At 34.8% G+C, this 19,027-nt stretch overlaps 1 protein-coding gene across 16 annotated transcripts in view; it reads left to right on the top strand.

Moving 5' to 3' along the window:
- The window catches only part of LOC126907983 (rho GTPase-activating protein 21), a 46,540-nt gene extending 27,743 nt beyond the window's left edge, over window positions 1-18,797 (top strand). For 4 of the 16 annotated variants that reach the window (XM_050689730.1, XM_050689731.1, XM_050689728.1 and 1 more), the window contains 21 exons: window positions 784-903; window positions 3,402-3,665; window positions 3,729-4,677; window positions 4,743-4,865; window positions 5,092-5,187; window positions 6,863-7,006; window positions 8,282-8,380; window positions 8,517-8,646; window positions 9,448-9,540; window positions 11,864-11,969; window positions 12,103-12,213; window positions 12,823-13,074; window positions 13,130-13,417; window positions 13,481-13,569; window positions 13,650-13,905; window positions 13,981-14,196; window positions 14,388-14,699; window positions 14,771-15,110; window positions 15,174-15,368; window positions 17,043-17,275; window positions 17,333-18,797. In XM_050689730.1, the coding sequence (XP_050545687.1) occupies window positions 784-903; window positions 3,402-3,665; window positions 3,729-4,677; window positions 4,743-4,865; window positions 5,092-5,187; window positions 6,863-7,006; window positions 8,282-8,380; window positions 8,517-8,646; window positions 9,448-9,540; window positions 11,864-11,969; window positions 12,103-12,213; window positions 12,823-13,074; window positions 13,130-13,417; window positions 13,481-13,569; window positions 13,650-13,905; window positions 13,981-14,196; window positions 14,388-14,699; window positions 14,771-15,110; window positions 15,174-15,368; window positions 17,043-17,275; window positions 17,333-17,995 (5,079 nt within the window). In that variant the 3' untranslated portion in view covers window positions 17,996-18,797. Of the gene's footprint in view, window positions 1-783; window positions 904-3,401; window positions 3,666-3,728; window positions 4,678-4,742; window positions 4,866-5,091; window positions 5,188-6,862; window positions 7,007-8,281; window positions 8,381-8,516; window positions 8,647-9,447; window positions 9,541-11,863; window positions 11,970-12,102; window positions 12,214-12,822; window positions 13,075-13,129; window positions 13,418-13,480; window positions 13,570-13,649; window positions 13,906-13,980; window positions 14,197-14,387; window positions 14,700-14,770; window positions 15,111-15,173; window positions 15,369-15,568; window positions 15,672-17,042; window positions 17,276-17,332 lie in introns of those variants that run through there. The other 12 variants (XM_050689729.1, XM_050689746.1, XM_050689735.1 and 9 more) reach the window with 12 other exon arrangements.
- Window positions 18,798-19,027: the final 230 nt, after the last annotated feature.

Here is a 19,027-nt window from a genome sequence, read left to right as displayed (position 1 = left end):
AAAAAAAAAAAAAAAAACACATCTTAGTAAAACCAATACCTTCTCAGCTTCGCATCGAAGCTAAAAGTAAGACTATATATGCTAAAAAAAAATTAACCATTTGCTCCAAACGCCATTTATTTATGCAAAGTGCATATTTATCTATCTCTGGCCCATTTGCACGTTTTTAATGTCATATTTTTCTGCAATACCCAAACGGGTTATACGAATCGTAAACGTATTAATGGACGTGATGCACTTACTGTAAAAACGACGTCCCCTAGGTACTCTTAAGAGCTCAGATTGATATCTCCGACTCTTAAGCGAGTGATTTACGTAGCTTTAGGCAAAAGACCGTGTACAATGTTGTTAATCGTCATTTGAGGCTTGTAAAAAGTTTTATTGAATGTATAACTGTTCTTGACGTAAGCAAAGTGTTTGATGTTGTCTGTCGTGCTCATGCATCAGAGTTGTAGCGAATAAAAAAATGATAATAATAATATCGTCAGTAGTCGCGGTAAAAAAAAAATAAAAGCGAAGCTCGTAAATTTCGTCAGTACTCTTAACGTCCTTTAAAACCTTCACGATGTGACCCCGTTCGAACGTCTTGACATTACCGCGAGTCCACATTGTACTACACTCTAAGTGTATCTAGATGACTTTTCAAGGACTCGGTGTGTCAAGCTCTCGTAGTAATAATACTTAGCTGCGCGTGTAGTACACCTCGATAATATACGAATCATGATTTTTTAACTAATACACGGAACCAACAATTTCATTAATCCTTGTGTTTGTTTTTTGCAGGGCCAAAACCGAGACTCGAGAACGGGTAGTGGTCCCAGATCGCTTTTTGTACGAAGATCGGAAAATGGATTTGGTTTCACGCTGCGGCATTTTATCGTTTACCCGCCCGAGTCATACCTGGTGAGTGTAAAAAAAAAAACTACATTGTGCGAGAGCAAAGCACAACTGTACATTTTTTATACGACATCGTGTGTGTGTCGTTGGCACGTCTGATCAGTCCTCATGTCACTCGTCGCACGGTAGCCTTGATTGCATTTATTATTTGTATTATTTATGACCGGTTATAGTATGACGACGACACGCGATATAATGTCATGTGTAATATCAACCGAGTAACAGCACGACATTTTGCCAACTACTCAGTAGAGACCACTCGCTCCTCAAAGTTAACACTTCCAAGTATTTTGTGTCTACGTTGCAGACGAGTTGCTATTCGCCATTGTGTTTAATCTCGCGACGACAACAATGGAACGATTAAGCGGTGCCTGTAGTCAATCATTAATTAAATTAACAGCGTAGCTATCTTGTCCGTATGGAATGATTGTCTACTCTGGTGTCATCCATTATTATTACACAGCCTGCAGAGGAAACCGTTTATAATAATGTAGTTTTCATTTGCGTTTAATTGAAATACAAGTAATAGACATTTAACTTGAAATGCGAGTTTTTTAATAGACGCGACGGCAAAAAAGTTTAAATATAAAATAGTCCTGCGGGTTAACAGAACACACATAAAGTAAATTATTCGTGCCAAGTTTTTTAAGTAATAAAATCTCCAGGGTCCGCCAAAGTTGCCAGTTGAGAGAGAACATTATATAAATAGGTAACGGGCTTTTCGTATTAGCGCAATGACAATATTATTTGTTTCTTTTTCTCCTCGACGTTGGACTGCCGTCAGATTGGCGAGATTCGACTAATTCCTAATTGTCTCGCAGACAAATAAAAGCCCCCCGCCGTTTTGCGCCAAAAATACAAATCGGTTGTGGACTAACGGCTGTGCGTTCATCAGCCGTCGTCCATCATACGAACCACGAGATTATCGATTATAGAGCACTTTGGCAAAGGCCATTGACGTACGTGCATTTTCTCATCCCGCGCGCGTTTCGACCAAATTTTTTCAACCGTGTGTCACCTGCTGGTGTTCGGCACTCGCTTATTTTCGGTTTCCAATATCTATTTCCGTCATCTCATTCCTCCTGCCCCAAAATAAGACCTGAGAATGAACCGTTCTCAGATTGAAGCCGCCGCGATTATAGTCCTAAGGACTGGCCGTTACAAGCCAACTCTCTTCCGTGACGACGTTGTTTCAATTAAACCGACACTTGTACTCAATTCGCAGAGTTGGCAGTGCGCCGTGCCCTTTTTCCCTCGGAGTAGTAAATCGAATTTTGTCTATACGAGTGTCCATCACGTCCGCGTGTTAGAAATGTGTTCTCATAGATAATTTGGTTTGGTTTCAGACTCTGTTGCGTTTTACTAAACAACGATAATAATAATTCAAAGTTTTTTTCTTAGCGCTTGGCAATTATTTTTATTATTTTCAAACCATTCTATTGTTTGCAACTTGATTATTTTTTCTCGGAATAAATAACGATAATTCTTAGTGTACCGGCCGTGTGTTTCACCGCAAAATCACAGTAAATCAGAACATCAGTTGTCTTAACCTACTGTCGGGTGTGTGTTCTCGTGCTTAATTATATACGCGATTTTCGTGGTCGGCGCCGCCATTTCGATAATAAACAATAACAAAAAAAAAAAATGTTTATCCTGCGAATCGGTTAACATTAAAAAAATATATCCGAACGTACACTTATAATTACACGAATTTCAGCGTAAAAGTTCTTAGAACGTCAAATTTACCGGAACCCAAAGTATATTAATTAAAATTTAATGATATTGTAATAACGTGTGTTATTATACGTCTGTCTGGTAATTGTAATGTACTTGTTATTAGTTGGCGTATTGGTTTTTAATGACTTTTTCTCGAATTAGGACCAGTATGCAACGTGATAAAATTGACTGTGCAGTTGAAAATTTCTAATTTTATTGCCAGTTAAGCAACGATTTTTTTATCCCGTTATTCCGTAATGACCCGCATTAACTGGTAAGTTGGGTACTTGAGATATAATAACTCCGGCAAAATGGTCACAACAGCGGTTTTTCGCAGTGAAAAGGGCTTGAAATTCGCGTTTCATTTTTGTGTTGAAATAACTCATTGCCCAGAGTCTGAACTACCAGCAAACTTGTTGTGTAGGAGTTGCGTTTTTGTCCGTGTGTATATTTACGTCAGTCAATAATTATACGACTAGATTTATTTTTATTGTTGGTAAGGTGAATGTTTTTGTTTCGACACATTTCCCTCCGTAATTGCGACGGAAATAAAAAACCACAGTAAAACGTTACCGCGGTGGTTTTCTAACGAAAAATGTACATTTTAACAGTTCGATGTTTTCATTTTCACATCACTTGTCGTAGAAATGGTGGTGCCCATTGTACGAATGTTACTTTTTTATCCGTTCAATTAAGTTATGTAACTTACCGATGAGTCACCCGCTCGAGGTGTACGACCACATACGCCTGTTGTATAATATTCAGATGACTTTTTATTTGCTCTTCAGGTGTTGGCCGGAGACGAACGTTTGGGTTTGCGGCGAGGCGCTTGCGTCCGTCCCGATGAGCCGATGGACACAATCTTCGTGAAACACATACGAGAAAACGGTCCAGCTTGCGTTGCGGGTCTCAACACCGGCGATCGTATAATCAGCGTTAACGGCGAAACTGTAGCTGGCAAACCTTACGCTCATGTCGTGCAACTTATCCAACAGACGCCATGTTATCTCCACTTGTTGGTGGTACCCATGGAAAACGACATCCTACAGTTGGTGAGTGACTACAATAAAACTAATGTTGGTCAAGTGTCAAGTTAAGTTTATTTTTTCTTACAGTACTTCAGTGAGACTGCCCACAATCCGGAGACAAATCAAAGGCCCGGTCGCCTGAAAACGGCTATGACATCGGGCAGTGAGTTACGTTTCCACCGTGGTCGTGACTCCAGTCCTATTTACCAGAACGCCTGGGACCGAAGCGCGTCAAAGTCTTCGGCGGCCGCCCGGTTTGTTTCGCCCCATCGAACGCCAAGTACCCGCAGATCGTCCGCCGCCGAATCCAGTGGCAGTTACCGTAACAAGGCCGCTCTGCTTAATCCCAAAGGCCGGCACAGCATGGACGTTGGCGTGGCGTGTCGCGATGCGCTGCTCACGGCCGAGAGCCACCACCCGTATGTAGGGCACGGAAGTTCCACGTCTGCGGTCACCGCGCCCGATGATTCCGTCCTCATATCCAGGTTGAAGAAGAGCCTCGAGCAAAAAGAAGAGTTCCTCAGACGGCCTGTCGTCCAAACACACCAGGCCAAAGAGTTCTATTCGAGGCCTCAGAAGCTTGCGGCGCCTCAATGGCCGCCAAACAGTCTGCAGCAATCTCCCCCGCAGTCGGTACCAGCCGGCACTGGTCCTGTTCCAGAGAAGACGGCCGTCGCGACGACGTCGCCGTCTCCCGTCACGGCCACCGCATCCAAACCCAAGGGCAAGCAGTTTGTAAATATCCTAGGCAAAATTAGCGAGGATGCAAAGAAGCCCACTGCCGGTAGTGTACCAGTAGAGGCGGCTGCGGATCATCTGAAACAGACCAATTCGCAAGTGGTGTCCATGAGGGCCAAACAATTCGAAAGCGGAAAGATCGATGACAAAACGGACTTTTATCGCAGCGAATTGGCCAGACTGTCGTCTAAACATAATGTTCCTAATGTCGCCGTGAGAAAAATGGAGTACGAACAGAAACTAAGCTCGGACAAGAAGCAACAACATGACAGTAAAGAAGATGTGCTCAGCAGTTGCAGTAAGTTGTCTTATATTGCGTTTCAGCGCGTATGAAGTTTACTAAACTGCTGCCGCGTTTATTAGGTTCGGACAAGTCTTGTGCCGCCGACACTGAGATCGTCCCTTACCATTCCGGTAACCTAATCGTACCGATCGGTAGCACTAAGATCCACTGTGAACCGCCAAAGGAATCCGAGTCCAGTAAAGGTAAGCGCTTGCACGTTTTCGTTGTGTCTTTGGGTACATGTTTATGTCTGTGCGAGCTTTGAACGTCGTTGGGCGAAGACGAAATCCATGTACATTCCTAAAAAATCATGATTTACACGTGCTTTACTATTTTATTTTTTTATTTCACGCTTATTTTTATTTTGTCTTGTTTTTATAGTGTTTGTCTACAATTAGGGGTTTTTGTTTTTTGTTTTGTTTTTTTTAGAAGAATCGCTGGTTTCTAAGGACGAGTCGTACCGCTTCAAACCGGTGGTACGCCAAGATTCGTACCTGGCGGCATGTAAAAAACCCACTATAATAGGTAAACAAACGAAAAACCTTATATGTGATAATTACATGTACATATAACTATCGTAATACATGTGCGTGTGCTGAGTTAGTGTGTTGGTCAAGTGGTCGATGAAGGCTACTTGAATTTTTCCTTACACCTTGTTTGCTCTGTACGAAAAACAAAACGAGTACTGTTTACATAGTATTTGTTGCTGCGTTTTTCATTTAGCTTTAGTATTAACTGCTGTTTTACGCGTTCACGTAGATCATCCGATTGCAGTTTGCCTATTGTACTTTTATTTCCACTGTTGATCAATTTAATAATACGTTTGTGTATATCACGACCGTAATTATTATTATTTCGAGCGCGTAGTTTGTTTAGAAATAAAAAAATGTGCCTACAACACTGTCGAATTGTAGTGTTTTTCGTTCCGTTTCAGTAGCGTTTACAGTAGATAATTATGGCCTTGGTGGTATCATAGTATGTGCATCGCGATGCAGTCTTTCTCTCCCCGTAACCGCAGCCTGCAGTTGAATGTGTATTTTATTTGTGTATATAAAGCTGTAGTTAGAAATAAATACTAGTAGCAGTGACGGCTTCGTCATTACCCTACCGATGAAATTCCGTGTAGTAATCATAATGAAATTCTCACACGGCCGTCAAATGCAAATGCAAAAAATACTTGCCACTTGTAAAAACGGAATGAATAAACACACCGAGGAATACACGATATCCATTGCGGCGACGTATAAACCTTTATCGACCCAGTCGAACTCCGGTCTGATTTTCAACCGGTTGGACAAGCGTTTTGATTTTAATTATTTTTATTTTTCCACGACATTATTCTTGTTACTCTACCGCTACTTGACGACGCCCACTCCGACCGTATAAAAATAACCCTGTCGACGGCGGCGGCCCGTCTTGATGTGCGTTTTTTATGTATCACATTTTCGTTGTCTATGCGACGATATTTACTAGCCATTTACTACCACACCGGCCAGAGTACAACACGTTTAGAAAACGTTTTGTTTTCGTTCACAATGTTTTTTCTCGTGATATTTATTTTTCTCGACTCATAAATTTCCGTCGCCGTTTCGAATTAATCAACTGCGTTCACTGTGTCGCCTGTGAATTGCATTGAAACGTCTTTAAAGGGTACTCAAGCTTAATTTTTTTTTTTTTGGAAGAGTTCCCAAGCCATACGTCAACCTTTCTCCTGTTTGAATTTTTTAATGTGCGTGTAGGCCATCCGTTGGAAACGATAACAGCGGCGATTATGATGTTGTTCGCCAGACAAAAGGGGTCTCCCTTCCGGCCCGGGCGACGGCCAATTTGGTTTTGACCCCGTTTCCATAGACTAGGCATTATTACACTGCAATCGTGCAAATATATTCGCGTTGAATCAATTGTGTCAAAAATAAATACACAATTCGCGGCCAACATTCGATTCGACCGGTGAAAGTTATCGCAGAATATGTTAAATATGGTAAAAAAAAACTCGCAAAACGATAAAAATAAACGGATGGCATAATTTACTTGTCGTTTATTTATTGTTCGACTTTTCTTTTGGGGGTTGGTCTAATGTTTCCAGCATAAAGAGAAATGTTTGACTCGAATCTAGAACAGTTATTTATATATGTTTATTTATTGTAAATAAATATTAATTAAAAAAAGAAAAATGTTATTTTTTGTGTGTACGCTAAAGAGCGACGCAGCCAGAGGCCAGTGTCGGAAAATGGCGACAACTTGGAAAAGAAAAACCACCGACGTTTTGTGCGGCCAACGCGACTTGAGCTGCCCAAGGATAGGCCGGTCAATTTCGCCTTACAGTCCAGTGGCTCCAGTCAAGGTTAGCCTGTTGATTTTAAAAACACACCTAAAAAAAAATGTGAAAGAGGGAGTGGACCAGAGAATAACACAATTATGTTAACATCAATTTAATCAATAACCATTGCATAATATCAGAATGTCTTTAAAAAAAAAAAAAATCATACTGATTAGAGTGGAGCAGTAAGCGAATGAAAACATAATGCTCTAGTCCATTGCACTGTACTAACCAACTGTTATTCTACATTCTCTCGAAATAATGTCTCGTGGCAGGAAAAGCTTCTTTACAAATAACAATACTTTTTACAGTAAATTGGCGCCTCCGTGTAAACATTACTTATTAATAAGAAAAATAAAAAATTGCATGTGCCATAGCATGTAGGTCACTTTGGGAGTTAATTATGATTATAACCTTGTCTTTATTATTTAAAATTGTTAATATCAAAAAACTGTGCCCAATTATACCATTAGTCTTTTACTAGATAGCTCATAGTTTACTTTATTATTATTATTTTTTTACTAGCTTTCTTTTATTTAGCCTTGATACGAGCATTGAGCTATTGTCTTCCAAATCTAACGCAACAATAATTTATTAGTGATTTCATTGTCTATTTTTTTTTTCCACGTTCTACCGAAACAATTTATTATTTTTCTACTGGCCCGTGAAATTTTACCCGTTTATGTTGCGATCATTAAAAATAAATTCTTCTACGGGACTCTATACTTACCTTAATTTATCACAAGATGTTTAACGCCTTTATGTTGTGACTTGACCAGCAACGTGCAACTACCACTGCTATAGTATTATAGTGTCGTATTTACACCTTGTTCTGACGTTCAGGCGTTTTTTACTCGATAATTAAAACAATTTGCAATCTACCCGACAATATCGTATATGCCGAGCTTGGACTTGGCGGGTAAGAAGAGACAAGTGTACATTCTTGTATATCGAGAACACTTCGTGTAACTATGTTCAATGAGTAACTCTATACGTACCTGGTCGACAGACGGTCGTATCTCTTTTTGTTTCTAGAAAAAAATTGTTAGACATTTTTTAGATAAAATTGCTTATTTTGCCGTCGTCATTGCTACCGCTTATTAGTAGTATTTAATATTTTATTTTAATTTGTTTTGTGTAAATATCGTTGTATCTAACTATTCGCTCGGTTTCCATAGATACATAACTGGCTTTATGTTTGTAAAAGTAGCTAAAATATATTTTTATACATGTTCAACAATTAGTGTGGAAATAATCATTCCTAATCGGATCTATTTTCCTGTTATTTTTTTAACGCAGTGTCAATTGATTCTTTGAACGATAACGTCGAACAGCCAAATCCGTCCGAAACAGCCACTGCCGCCGTCACGTTAAGGACTAATTTGATTGGCATAAACGGTGAGGGGAAATATATCTCATCTAATTTCATCTGTTAACTGCTATGCTTTAGGATAAGCCACACTTTGCTTATATTATATCTGTTCGCATGTTTTAATTTGTAAATGTGTTTTTTTCTTCTTTTAATCGCCATTAGATGAAGAACGCACCACCCGGAGGATATCCTATTTGAAAGCCACGGCATGGGGCGATCGAATGAGCGTCGACGACTTGACTACCACCGAGTCTGAATCCGAACCTTCTCCTATCGTTGTCACTCAACAAAAGTAAGTTAAAAAATTATTCTTTGCTAGTTAAAACGTGTTTATCGTTAGTGTCGTAGTCAATGAGAAAAATAACGTATGAGAATTAAAATGGTTAAATTAATTGAAAAAAAAAAACTAAAGTCAATTTTATTTTCTTGTCCAGCTGATACAGAATGATCAATGGAACTAAATTTGATAATTCTGTGTACTTAATGATAGAATAATTCGCGAAACAATGATATTTGCTTAATACAGTTATTATTATTCTATCGCCGATAAACCCAAGACGGTTCGGATAATTGGTTGCTGTTCCTCATTAGGCGTCAGTAGTCCGGCCAATCTTAATAAAACAAAGTTCAATATTTGTGTTTACAATTTAACGAAAACACCAATTGTTTGTATTATCATATCATTGCCATACTATTATTGATTAAATATTGATAAAATATTTATGAAGTAGCTGATAGTTTTTCCGATGGACATCTTTTTTAATTTATACCTAGCGGTGTTAAATACAACAGGTTATTCTCTTTAGTATTTAATAAGATCGTTTCCTAGAGAAATGTGTGCCGGTGTGAAGCTAGAAAACGTAAATCATGAGGTATTTTTTTTTTCGTGTATAATTTATTTTGAATAATTTTTTGGCAAAAATAAAAAAGAAGAAAACCGCGTTTTGCATGCGCTACTTACTAAATTTAATCGCGACGGTAGTTATTATAATTATGATAATATATTTCGCGCTTAATTTAGTCGATAGTGAATTACTTTAATTATGTTGGTGTAAGGATTTGTTGTTTTATTTAAATTGTATGTGATGTGCAGAGTGCAAAAAAAATGGCGCGCACCGTTATTTCCGGGAGAGATCCAAAGGTTGCGGCGACTTTTCGAAGATGCGGCCTCAAGTTCTGATCGTGGGTTCGTCTCAAAGCATACTATTTCGTTATGTTTTTTTTTTGTGTTTTATGCATTTTATTATGTTGTAGTGTTTTATTGTTATTGTTGTTGCGTTGTGTCCGAGACTTATCGTATTGTGCCCGTGTCCTATTAGATAATGTAAAATAGATAGTGCGTAGGTAAAAATATGTCCATGTGTTTTTTGGACGCTTTTGTGTATGTATTTTATACAAATCTAGATTTAACTGCGACCGCGTTTTTAAATTCTAACACATGTTGTTAATTTAATATTGTAATGTCTCCCGAGAGATTTACTGAATAATATTTTTCGTGTAATTTTACTGATAAACGAAAATAAACTATTGTTCGACCGACGGGCCATTAATCAAACGCGACTATCGTTTGCTTCCACTAATATCCAAAGCTAATGGGATGCAGTCCAAACACCATTACGTGTTGCTCCGACGCCCATTTAAACTGCAGTCGCGTCCACGTGGGTACGTTGTAAAAAAGAAATGAAAAAGACGAAGACAGTGTTGCTTTTTTTAATGGTTATCGCCTATAGACCGAAGTCCGCTGTATAACCGTCGTTTATACAGATGTATATTAATAATAATATCATATTGTGTGTCTAAAAAGTGAACGCATTTTTAACGAAACTTGTTTAGATCTGACGCATTGCTGGATTAGCCCAGTTGGAGAAAAAAAAACATTTGCAATTGATGGCGACCGAGTTAAATTTAGACTTGTCCGAACAAGATCTATTGTGTTCCATTCGAGTGTCATCTTTCGCCCCAATCAGTTCGCTTTTTGTTTTCATCTCCCTCAGTCATCTACAGACATTCCGAACACAATGTGCGCTCTAATGTTAATATTCGGGATACATCATGTGTTTTTTAACAATTAAATTTCGCCGCCGCAAAGAATACTGCGTATCGGCAACAGACATTGAGTTCTACGATTTCTCGTAAGTCGCTGTAATAGTTGTAGTTACTGATAAAAAAATAATCGCCTGCGACCCTGTCTGGGGTCCTTGGATTCGCTTCGGATTATACCGAATCTTCGTTCTCCTCCCGTTGAATTCGTGACAACTAACGGAATTCAAAAATTAATTTCAATTGGTCGCACTTAAACGATTGACTCGATGCCCACCGTATTTATCCCGCGCACCATCATTAATTAAAAAAATATTATCTTTTGTTTTAACGTTACGAACAAACAACAATCCGACCGGTGTGATCCGATTGATTGAACTTATATTATTTCGTTTGGTTTTTCTTGTGTAACCCAATACGGTTTTGTCAAACTCTTCTCAAAATTGTTATTTATATTATTTCTCTTTACCACAACCACCGCAATGTCGTGTCTCGTTTCAACGGGTCCTATGAAGTCAATCGTGGCTTTTCTGCGGCAATAAAGCGCCTTCATAAAGTGTAACATACCACCCTCAATGCTCGTCGTTAGGGTCGTTGATTTCTTCTGCTGATAACGGAGCACGCGACCACCGTCCCGTTACCCCGCATGTTTTTTATATTGACGTGTACGTACTACGGACTAAATGCAATAAAAAAAAAAAAAAGTAATAAGTTATCTCTCCATCTGCTCATGAATAATAACGTTCTTTTCACCCGTGTTTATCGACACTCTTATAAACACACCTTTGATCTCCCGTTGTATTTATAATATATACATATGTACAACTCGGCGTTGTGTCTTTTCACATATAATAAATAATAATAATATAAATAATTGATTTTATTTACAAAATAAGAAGTCCACTGCTCAAATCGTACGCGTTTTTAGCATGCGTAGGCCCCAAATAATGTATAGAAGAAATAAAATAGTTAAATGTATAAAAAAAACGTATATTCTATTTCAAATGATTATGACTCATAGTCATTTAAAATACTCTAATTTATGAGTATTGCACGATCGTAATTATTTGCCCATTTGTTTATTATAAGTTTTTAGAATCCAGTAAATATTTTGTTTTGTCCCACCTATTTGAGAGATAAATTGTAATAGTTTTTACTGTGTACAATTTTGTGTTAAGTTTAAAGAATATATTAGATTTTTAGCATCAATGAATATTACTGTATATACCTAGAAAAAAAAATTTATTTACTGAAAATAACCTACGTTTGATTAATTAGTTTAACATTCGATCTTCAATAATTGTAAATGATCGTATTCGCAAAACTTTGACATAAAGCTAATAATGGTATTTCATTTTAATAAATCAGATTTTTGTGTAAAATTGTAGTGTTATGTTAAGTTAGTAATGAGCAAATATCGTTACCATTATAATGCAATTGTGTTTAATATAAATCATAATTTTTTTTAGTAAACTCGCCGGTAAAAAGAGCTGTCCTGGCCTTCAAGATCTAGGCAATTGTAGTGTGGTCAAAGAAGGATCGCTACTGTGCAAAATCATTCAGATCGATGGAAAGGTATGTCGTTTGCTACTTAGATATTAATTAAAGTCGTTGTTTGTTTATTATAGCGTTTACATTTGTCTTTAATAATCGAACGTGTCTATAACTCTGATAATAATTGTGTGTATGTTTTCTTTTTTATATACAGAAAGCTGGTGACAGGTCGTGGAAACCCGTGTGGGCCGTGGTGCGCGGTCAAACGTTGTGCTTGTACAAAGATAAACAGAGGGAATCGTTGCCAAACATTTCCGCTATTGAAGTGAGTACCCGGAAAATTTAACATGTCTACATTACCATAGCGAAATTTTCATTATTAACGTTTTTACTTAATTAAAAGAACAGTATTTAATTTAGCATTAAGATACTTTTTGCTTTTACTAGCTCGACGACTATCACGATCTTACTTTTTGCGATTGCTTCTTAATAATGGAACAAAATGTCATTACCGTTACTTTCATCGCATTAATTACCATAAAGCTCTTCCATGACGCATTTGCGACCATATGGTTTTCTGCAGCTACCGTACCTAATTTATGCATTGTTTAACAATCCATAACAATAGGGGCACGCGCCATGACTATTATACCCCTATAACAACGTGTGATCTCCAAGCGGTCAATTTTAATTTCAGTTACAGTTCAAACATTCTAATGTCAACCCGTCTTTTTATTTTTCCAAAAATAAACTCTAAATGAACACTTTAGGCTATTCTCCAGACCGCCGTTTAAAGTATTCTTGTATGCCGATATGGCTTCGCGCTTCCAAAAGACGACCGCGTCTCAAACGTTGGGCGTCAACTGGGTCTTGGGTATATGAAAAGCTATTTAACTTCGGAATCTCGTTTAACGAAAATTGTTTATTTTTTTAGACTCCTGCCGTACTAGACAAAACAGAAGATGTGAACATGTCTTGCGACCGGATTAACCTAATGACGACCACCACAGCGGTGGCTCAGGACTATGTTAAACGTAAACATGTTATGCGGTTAAACTCAAATACCACGGATGTTGGTTACACTGAAATATTGTTACAAGCCGATGACACTTCGTCCATGGTACGGTGGCTAAAAGCTTTACAAGAACAAGCTTTGGAAGTACCATCTGCCCCTTCTGCAGAAGAAGTAAGAATAAAAGATGATTTTTAAAAATTTTGTATTAACTATTTATTTCTATTAGTGTGCAAGTGTTTCTCCTGGTAACACAAAGGGAATTCGTAAATTAGCAACATTTAGAAATCGTTCACCCACTGGTGATTCTCCAATCACAAAAACCCGTAAACCAGATAGGAGTCCAAGTCAAATACAACCACAGTCTCCAAAGTCTACTAATACATGGAAGAATCGTATGGCTAAACAGTTGAAAAAAATTCAACAAGGTTCAGGTTCTCCAGTATCTCCAGTTATGCCATCACTGCCTCCACCACCTGGCACCTCAATTGGTATCCCCCTCGAACTTTGTCCTCCTGTAAGTTATTGAAATTAAAATGTTTTTTTCTTTAAACTAAATAAATTTATTGTTTTATATTAGTCTACTCAATCTGAGTTCGTACCATTAATTGTTGAAGTATGTACATCAATAGTTGAAGATAAAGGATTAGACATTGTTGGTATATATAGGTATGCACATTTGTATTCATAATTATGAATTTTGCTGTTATTTATTTACATAGTTAAAAATATTTGTATTTTTTTTTTAGGGTTCCTGGCAATACTGCAGCTATTACTTCTCTTACTGAAGCTGTTAACAATGGTGGGATGGAAACTCCTGATATGGCTCTCAAACTTTTACAGCGTGATCCTCGTTGGACAGATGTAAATGTCATATCTAGTTTGTTAAAATCCTTTTTTAGAAGGCTCCCTGAAGCTCTTCTAACCACTGAAATGTATCCACATTTCATAGAAGCTGATAAAATTGATGATCCTGTTCAACGCATGGTTAAATTACGTGAACTTGTTAGTTAAAGTTATTAGTTTTTCTTATTATGCACAAAAAATCAATAAATTTGATTTAAAACTATCTTGTTTTAGATTCACAAATTACCTGAGCATCATTTTGAAACACTTAAGTACTTGTTAATGCATCTAAAGAAAGTTGTTCAACATAGTGGAGTAAATAAAATGGAAGCCAGAAATTTAGCCATAGTTTTTGGTCCTACACTTGTACATTCTGCTGACAACAATATGGTAACTATGGTCACTGATATGAGTCACCAATGTCGTATTGTGGAATCACTTATATTACAGGTAATTTTTTTTTGTGTATTAAAATTATTAAAATAATTAAATTTTATAAAATAGATATTTCAAAAGATCATGATTTTTAAAATTATATTTTTTTAATTATTAAATTCAAAACAAAAAATAAAACAATTTATAGTAACTTCATGACAAAAATATTGAATAAGCAAATAAATTTTGAATAAACTTCTTTTTAGGCCGATTGGTGTTATGGTAATGGTGATGTGGCAGATCTAAAAGCATCTATACCAGAAAATTGTGGTCAAGTTCCAGAAATTGAACAATCTGCGCCTAATCAAAACCTTCTAGATAATATTAACAAAGTGTCTGGAAACCAATATAGTACACCATTCTTAGCTAAAGATTTAGTATCCAATATTGTAGCTGCAGCTAATCGTAAGATGCATCGTGCCACTAGTAAGAACTCTAATTTATCTCGAAAATCTCGTTCCAATACCAATACTGTAGTTCCTCTAAATAACACATCATCAACTACTGATGTTAAACAAGTACTATATTTTTTAAGCAATCTTTATAATTTATGTATTTTACTTTATTTATTTATTTTTTTTTTTCGTAGGAATTAAGTGATAAAGAGAAGCTAAATAGTTCTAAAGCTAGTTCAGAAACTGTGTCAACTACCAGTCTCAATGAATCAGAAGATAGCCTTGATCGACTTCAAACTAGTTATCATTCTTCAATTTCATCTACTAATGTAGTTGATGGAGGTGCTCCTATTAAATCTTATGTTAACCTGAATGAAACTACCCAAGAAAGAATTCGAAAGTTTGAACAAGAAACCAAAGCAATGTTACAAAGGGAAATTAGTAGAGGTCAAAGAAGAAGAGAGTATTTTGGAGTTAACGAACCAGTTGGACAACCAAGTCAAGCTTTATTGCTCGCCAAAGACTACCCACCAAGTAAATACAAATATTATCTATTTTCTAATCCACTCTGTCATTTAATAATAATAATTTCAATAGTTATGGTTAAAGTGTCTAAGGGAACATTAAATAATGGAATTTCATTTGATCAAACAAAGAATGAAATTGATTCAAAGAGTAATCAAAAAAGGTTAAAAACAAGTAATAACACTGCAGATGATTGGTCATCAGATTCTGTTAATGATGTTTCTAGAGTGTCAAAAGAGCGTCCTTCTAGTCATGCATCAGATGAAGGTATTATTAATTATTTTTAATAAAAAGTATATGTAAAAAGAAATACTTAAGTACTCATTTAAACGAATGTATAATCAATATCAATATGTAATCATTAATTTAGGTTTTAGTGTAATCTGTAGATATATTCTTATTCTATCATGTAATGATGTACTTATGCTGTTAATTTATAATTTCATATATATTGATGAAATTTACAGCAAATGGTAACATACACCAACATTTTAATAACAAACGACAAGGATGGGTTTTCAGCACTTCCCTTAATCAATTTCCACATTATTACTACTATCAACCTGAAAGGTTCTTATATACACATTTAAAAAAAGTTAACAATGTCTTTTTTTCTAATTTTGCTTGGTTTTACTTTTAAACTAATTTTATTGATATTTATTTGTTTAAAATAAAACTGTACTTATTTTTTTCAATATTTTAAAATATATTTCACTAATTTTAGCTTTGATGCGAAGCTGAGAAAGTATTTATTTTACTATGATGTGTTTTGTGTCTTACCACTTTTTCTCAGCTCTCACCAAACCGATTTCTTTTAACGATACGTCAAAAGATCACAAATTGTATCTTGTCGAAGACATTACCCTCAAAAATTGAACAAATTTCCCTCGTTCTCCGTAAATGGGGGAATCTACAAAAAAAATTACAAATTTAAAAATCCCTAATTTTTGACATTTATTCAATTTTTTTTACTTTAAACTGTCATAACTTTTTGAAAAATGTATGGATCATTATATATTTTTTAAGATAAATACTATTTATATTTATATATTATTAATATACATAATATATATATATATATATTTATTTATTTATTTATTTATTCATATACTACACTTATAAATCATAAAACTTGTAATCAAAACATAGATAAGATAATAGGAGATCATGTAGCTTTTGGAATAATCCACCAATTTTTTTAAATTAAACACTATCTACAGATTTGCATCAAAGTGTTTTTTTTTTGAAGTGATTTTAATCACTGTCAGATATTCTATACTAGATCCAACTATGTCATGTCCCCATTGTGATGGATTTTTTTTTTTTTTGTCTAAAGTCTAATAAAAGTTTTTTTTAAATGTTTTTAATTTTAATCATTTCTTCCATTGATAACTTATTTGAAGTATTAGATTTTACAAACTTTTGTTATTTTAGTTGAGTTAATTGATAGTACTGTCGCAAATATTTAAATCTATCTTTACTAGGTTATTGTAAAAACTCCAAATGTAACAAATTGATTTGGAAGATCTGAAAGTTTAAAAATGATAAGGTTTGGTCTTTAACACAAATATGTTTGTCTTTATTAATACACTAGGAAAAGGGTTTCTAATGTCTTCTCTTCCACTACATTTCTTTCTTCTGTAGTTATTTCCTTGTTGTGTTATTAAAAATAGATCATTACTTTCTGATAACATAAAATAGTTAGTATTTTATTGTTTTTATATTAAATGGTAAAAAAATTAATTAAATATTATGTTTTTATAAAATATGTTAAAATAAAATATATTGTTAATGCTAAGCAGATTATTGTGTTTTAACAGTGTGTGTTGATCTAAAGTCGTAGATGATTGATTCTAACATTTTAATTATTATAGTACAATTTTTTTTAAATTTTTAGTTCTAGACTTGGTTCACAAAATAATATTTGTTTTTTATGGTTAGGAGGGGATTTATTGGTGAGTCTGACTTCAGCCTTTGACAAAAAACTGAAGTCACTTTCAGTACCAAATGACACTGTTAGTTCTGTAGCCACTCCAGAATCTGTTGATAACAACCAAACCCAACATATTTCTAGTAAGTCTGATGAAGAAAAGACAATAGATGCTCAACCATACAGAGATCCTAGTTTGCATAGATCATTAGAAAGACACAGCCAACACATTACTGAAAAACATGTAAGCTTAATCTATTAATTTTATTAATATAATTTACAAAAAAAAATTTATTTGTAGGAAATTGAAAACTTAAAAGACTCAACTAGTGAAACAGTCAAAGATTCTTCTCCACAACATGAAATACCAAACCATTTTGAGTGCTTGCAAGATTTTAATGCAAATTCTAATGTGCGACTTCGCCGTTCAGAATCATTGAAGCAAAAAGAAAACCGCCCTGAATATGGAAATCATGTAAAATTACGTCGGTGTGAATCATTAAACAAACATGAAAGGTATACTCAGAAGTATACTAAATTTGAAGTTATGATGTTGACAAAAAACGGTGATGCGTCTAAGCATCGTCGGTCCGATTTGCTTACTAAGACGGAAAAGACCGAAAGTAATATGAATAAACGAAAACAGGGCTTATCTAGAAGATGTAGTTCATTACGTGATAAAGAAGCTCGTCAAAAACGAAAAAATGGTGTAACTGCCGATCGAAGTATTAAAAGAAGACATACTGTTGGTGGTACTAAGGATTTTGATAAAATCACTTGGTTGGACAATAAAGAAAAAGAAGAATTGGAAAATAGCTGCAAAGAGCGTAGGACCAGCTCACCAGATTTGAGCTGGGCACGTGTAGTGGGTGGCCTCAAAGAAATGGGAATACGACCCAGAAGTATGGCTGACCCAAACTATTTATCCAAACTTTTAAACGTTCCACTTGAGTCGCATGTCTGACAATGAATGTATTTAAAAAAATTTTTGATCTCATTTGTACAATCGCTTAAAAGAAGTGCTCACGTTTTCCCTAACAGCCCTTAAAAAATTGTGCTCATTCTCAATTTCCTCATTTCTAAGTTGTTTTCAATTATTTCTACCCTTTCATATTGCTAATAAAAACTTAGAATTTTTTTTATATTATTTTAGTTTTTCGACAATGTTTTGTATTTGTGATGCTGTAAATTATAAATTTGTTTAAAAATATATATTATATAATTTATATAATGGACAATATTTTTGGAGAGAAAAAAAAGGTGCAATAAAAGTTTCTGACTACATTTATGTAGCAATATTGTAAATTTATAGAGTAAAATGATTTACTATTATAATATTAAATGTATTGTATTTTGTTTTATCACATTATTTTGTCACGTTACCACTGGCATGTAACTATGTTCATTAAAGTATTTTTTATTTAATTTTACACAAAATCTATCACATTATTATTTATTATTTTTATTATTACATAAGTTCACCAATAATTATCACTAAAAGCATATAACTTTATGTATGTTTTTAATAATGTTTTCTTAAAGCAAATACCACCTTTATTGCATTTGTATATATGTCATTATTATTATTATTATTTAATGGTATACTGGTTGCTGTTTTTATTTTAAAGAATGGTGCGTTTATGTTTTGTAATAGATCATATTTGTGTTTTGTTTTATTTAACTGACTTTTCATATCTGTAAAGTGTTTTTATTTTGTATACATAGGAAATTAAAACAATAAATGTTGCATAATTATTTGTATTAATTATTAAGTCTTATTTTCTTTAAAATAATGAAATTTTGAACTTTTAATAGAAATTTAATGCTACGACTTAAGTACTCAAATCATTAAATATACATTTACTTTTTAAATAATATAATTAATATTGTGCATTGTAAAAGTGCATTAATCGGTAAAGTTCTAAAATATCTGATACAGATTAATTGTTAAATGATGACATAATTTCCAAAATAAAAACTGTCAACTCCTTCCATT

Source organism: Daktulosphaira vitifoliae, unplaced genomic scaffold (assembly GCF_025091365.1).
Source record: "Daktulosphaira vitifoliae isolate Bord-2020 unplaced genomic scaffold, ASM2509136v1 Scaffold_5, whole genome shotgun sequence".
In the NCBI taxonomy this organism is placed as follows: domain Eukaryota; kingdom Metazoa; phylum Arthropoda; class Insecta; order Hemiptera; family Phylloxeridae; genus Daktulosphaira; species Daktulosphaira vitifoliae.
The sequence above is the reverse complement of the archived record's forward strand: the minus strand, read 5'-3'. Positions and strand labels throughout refer to the sequence as shown.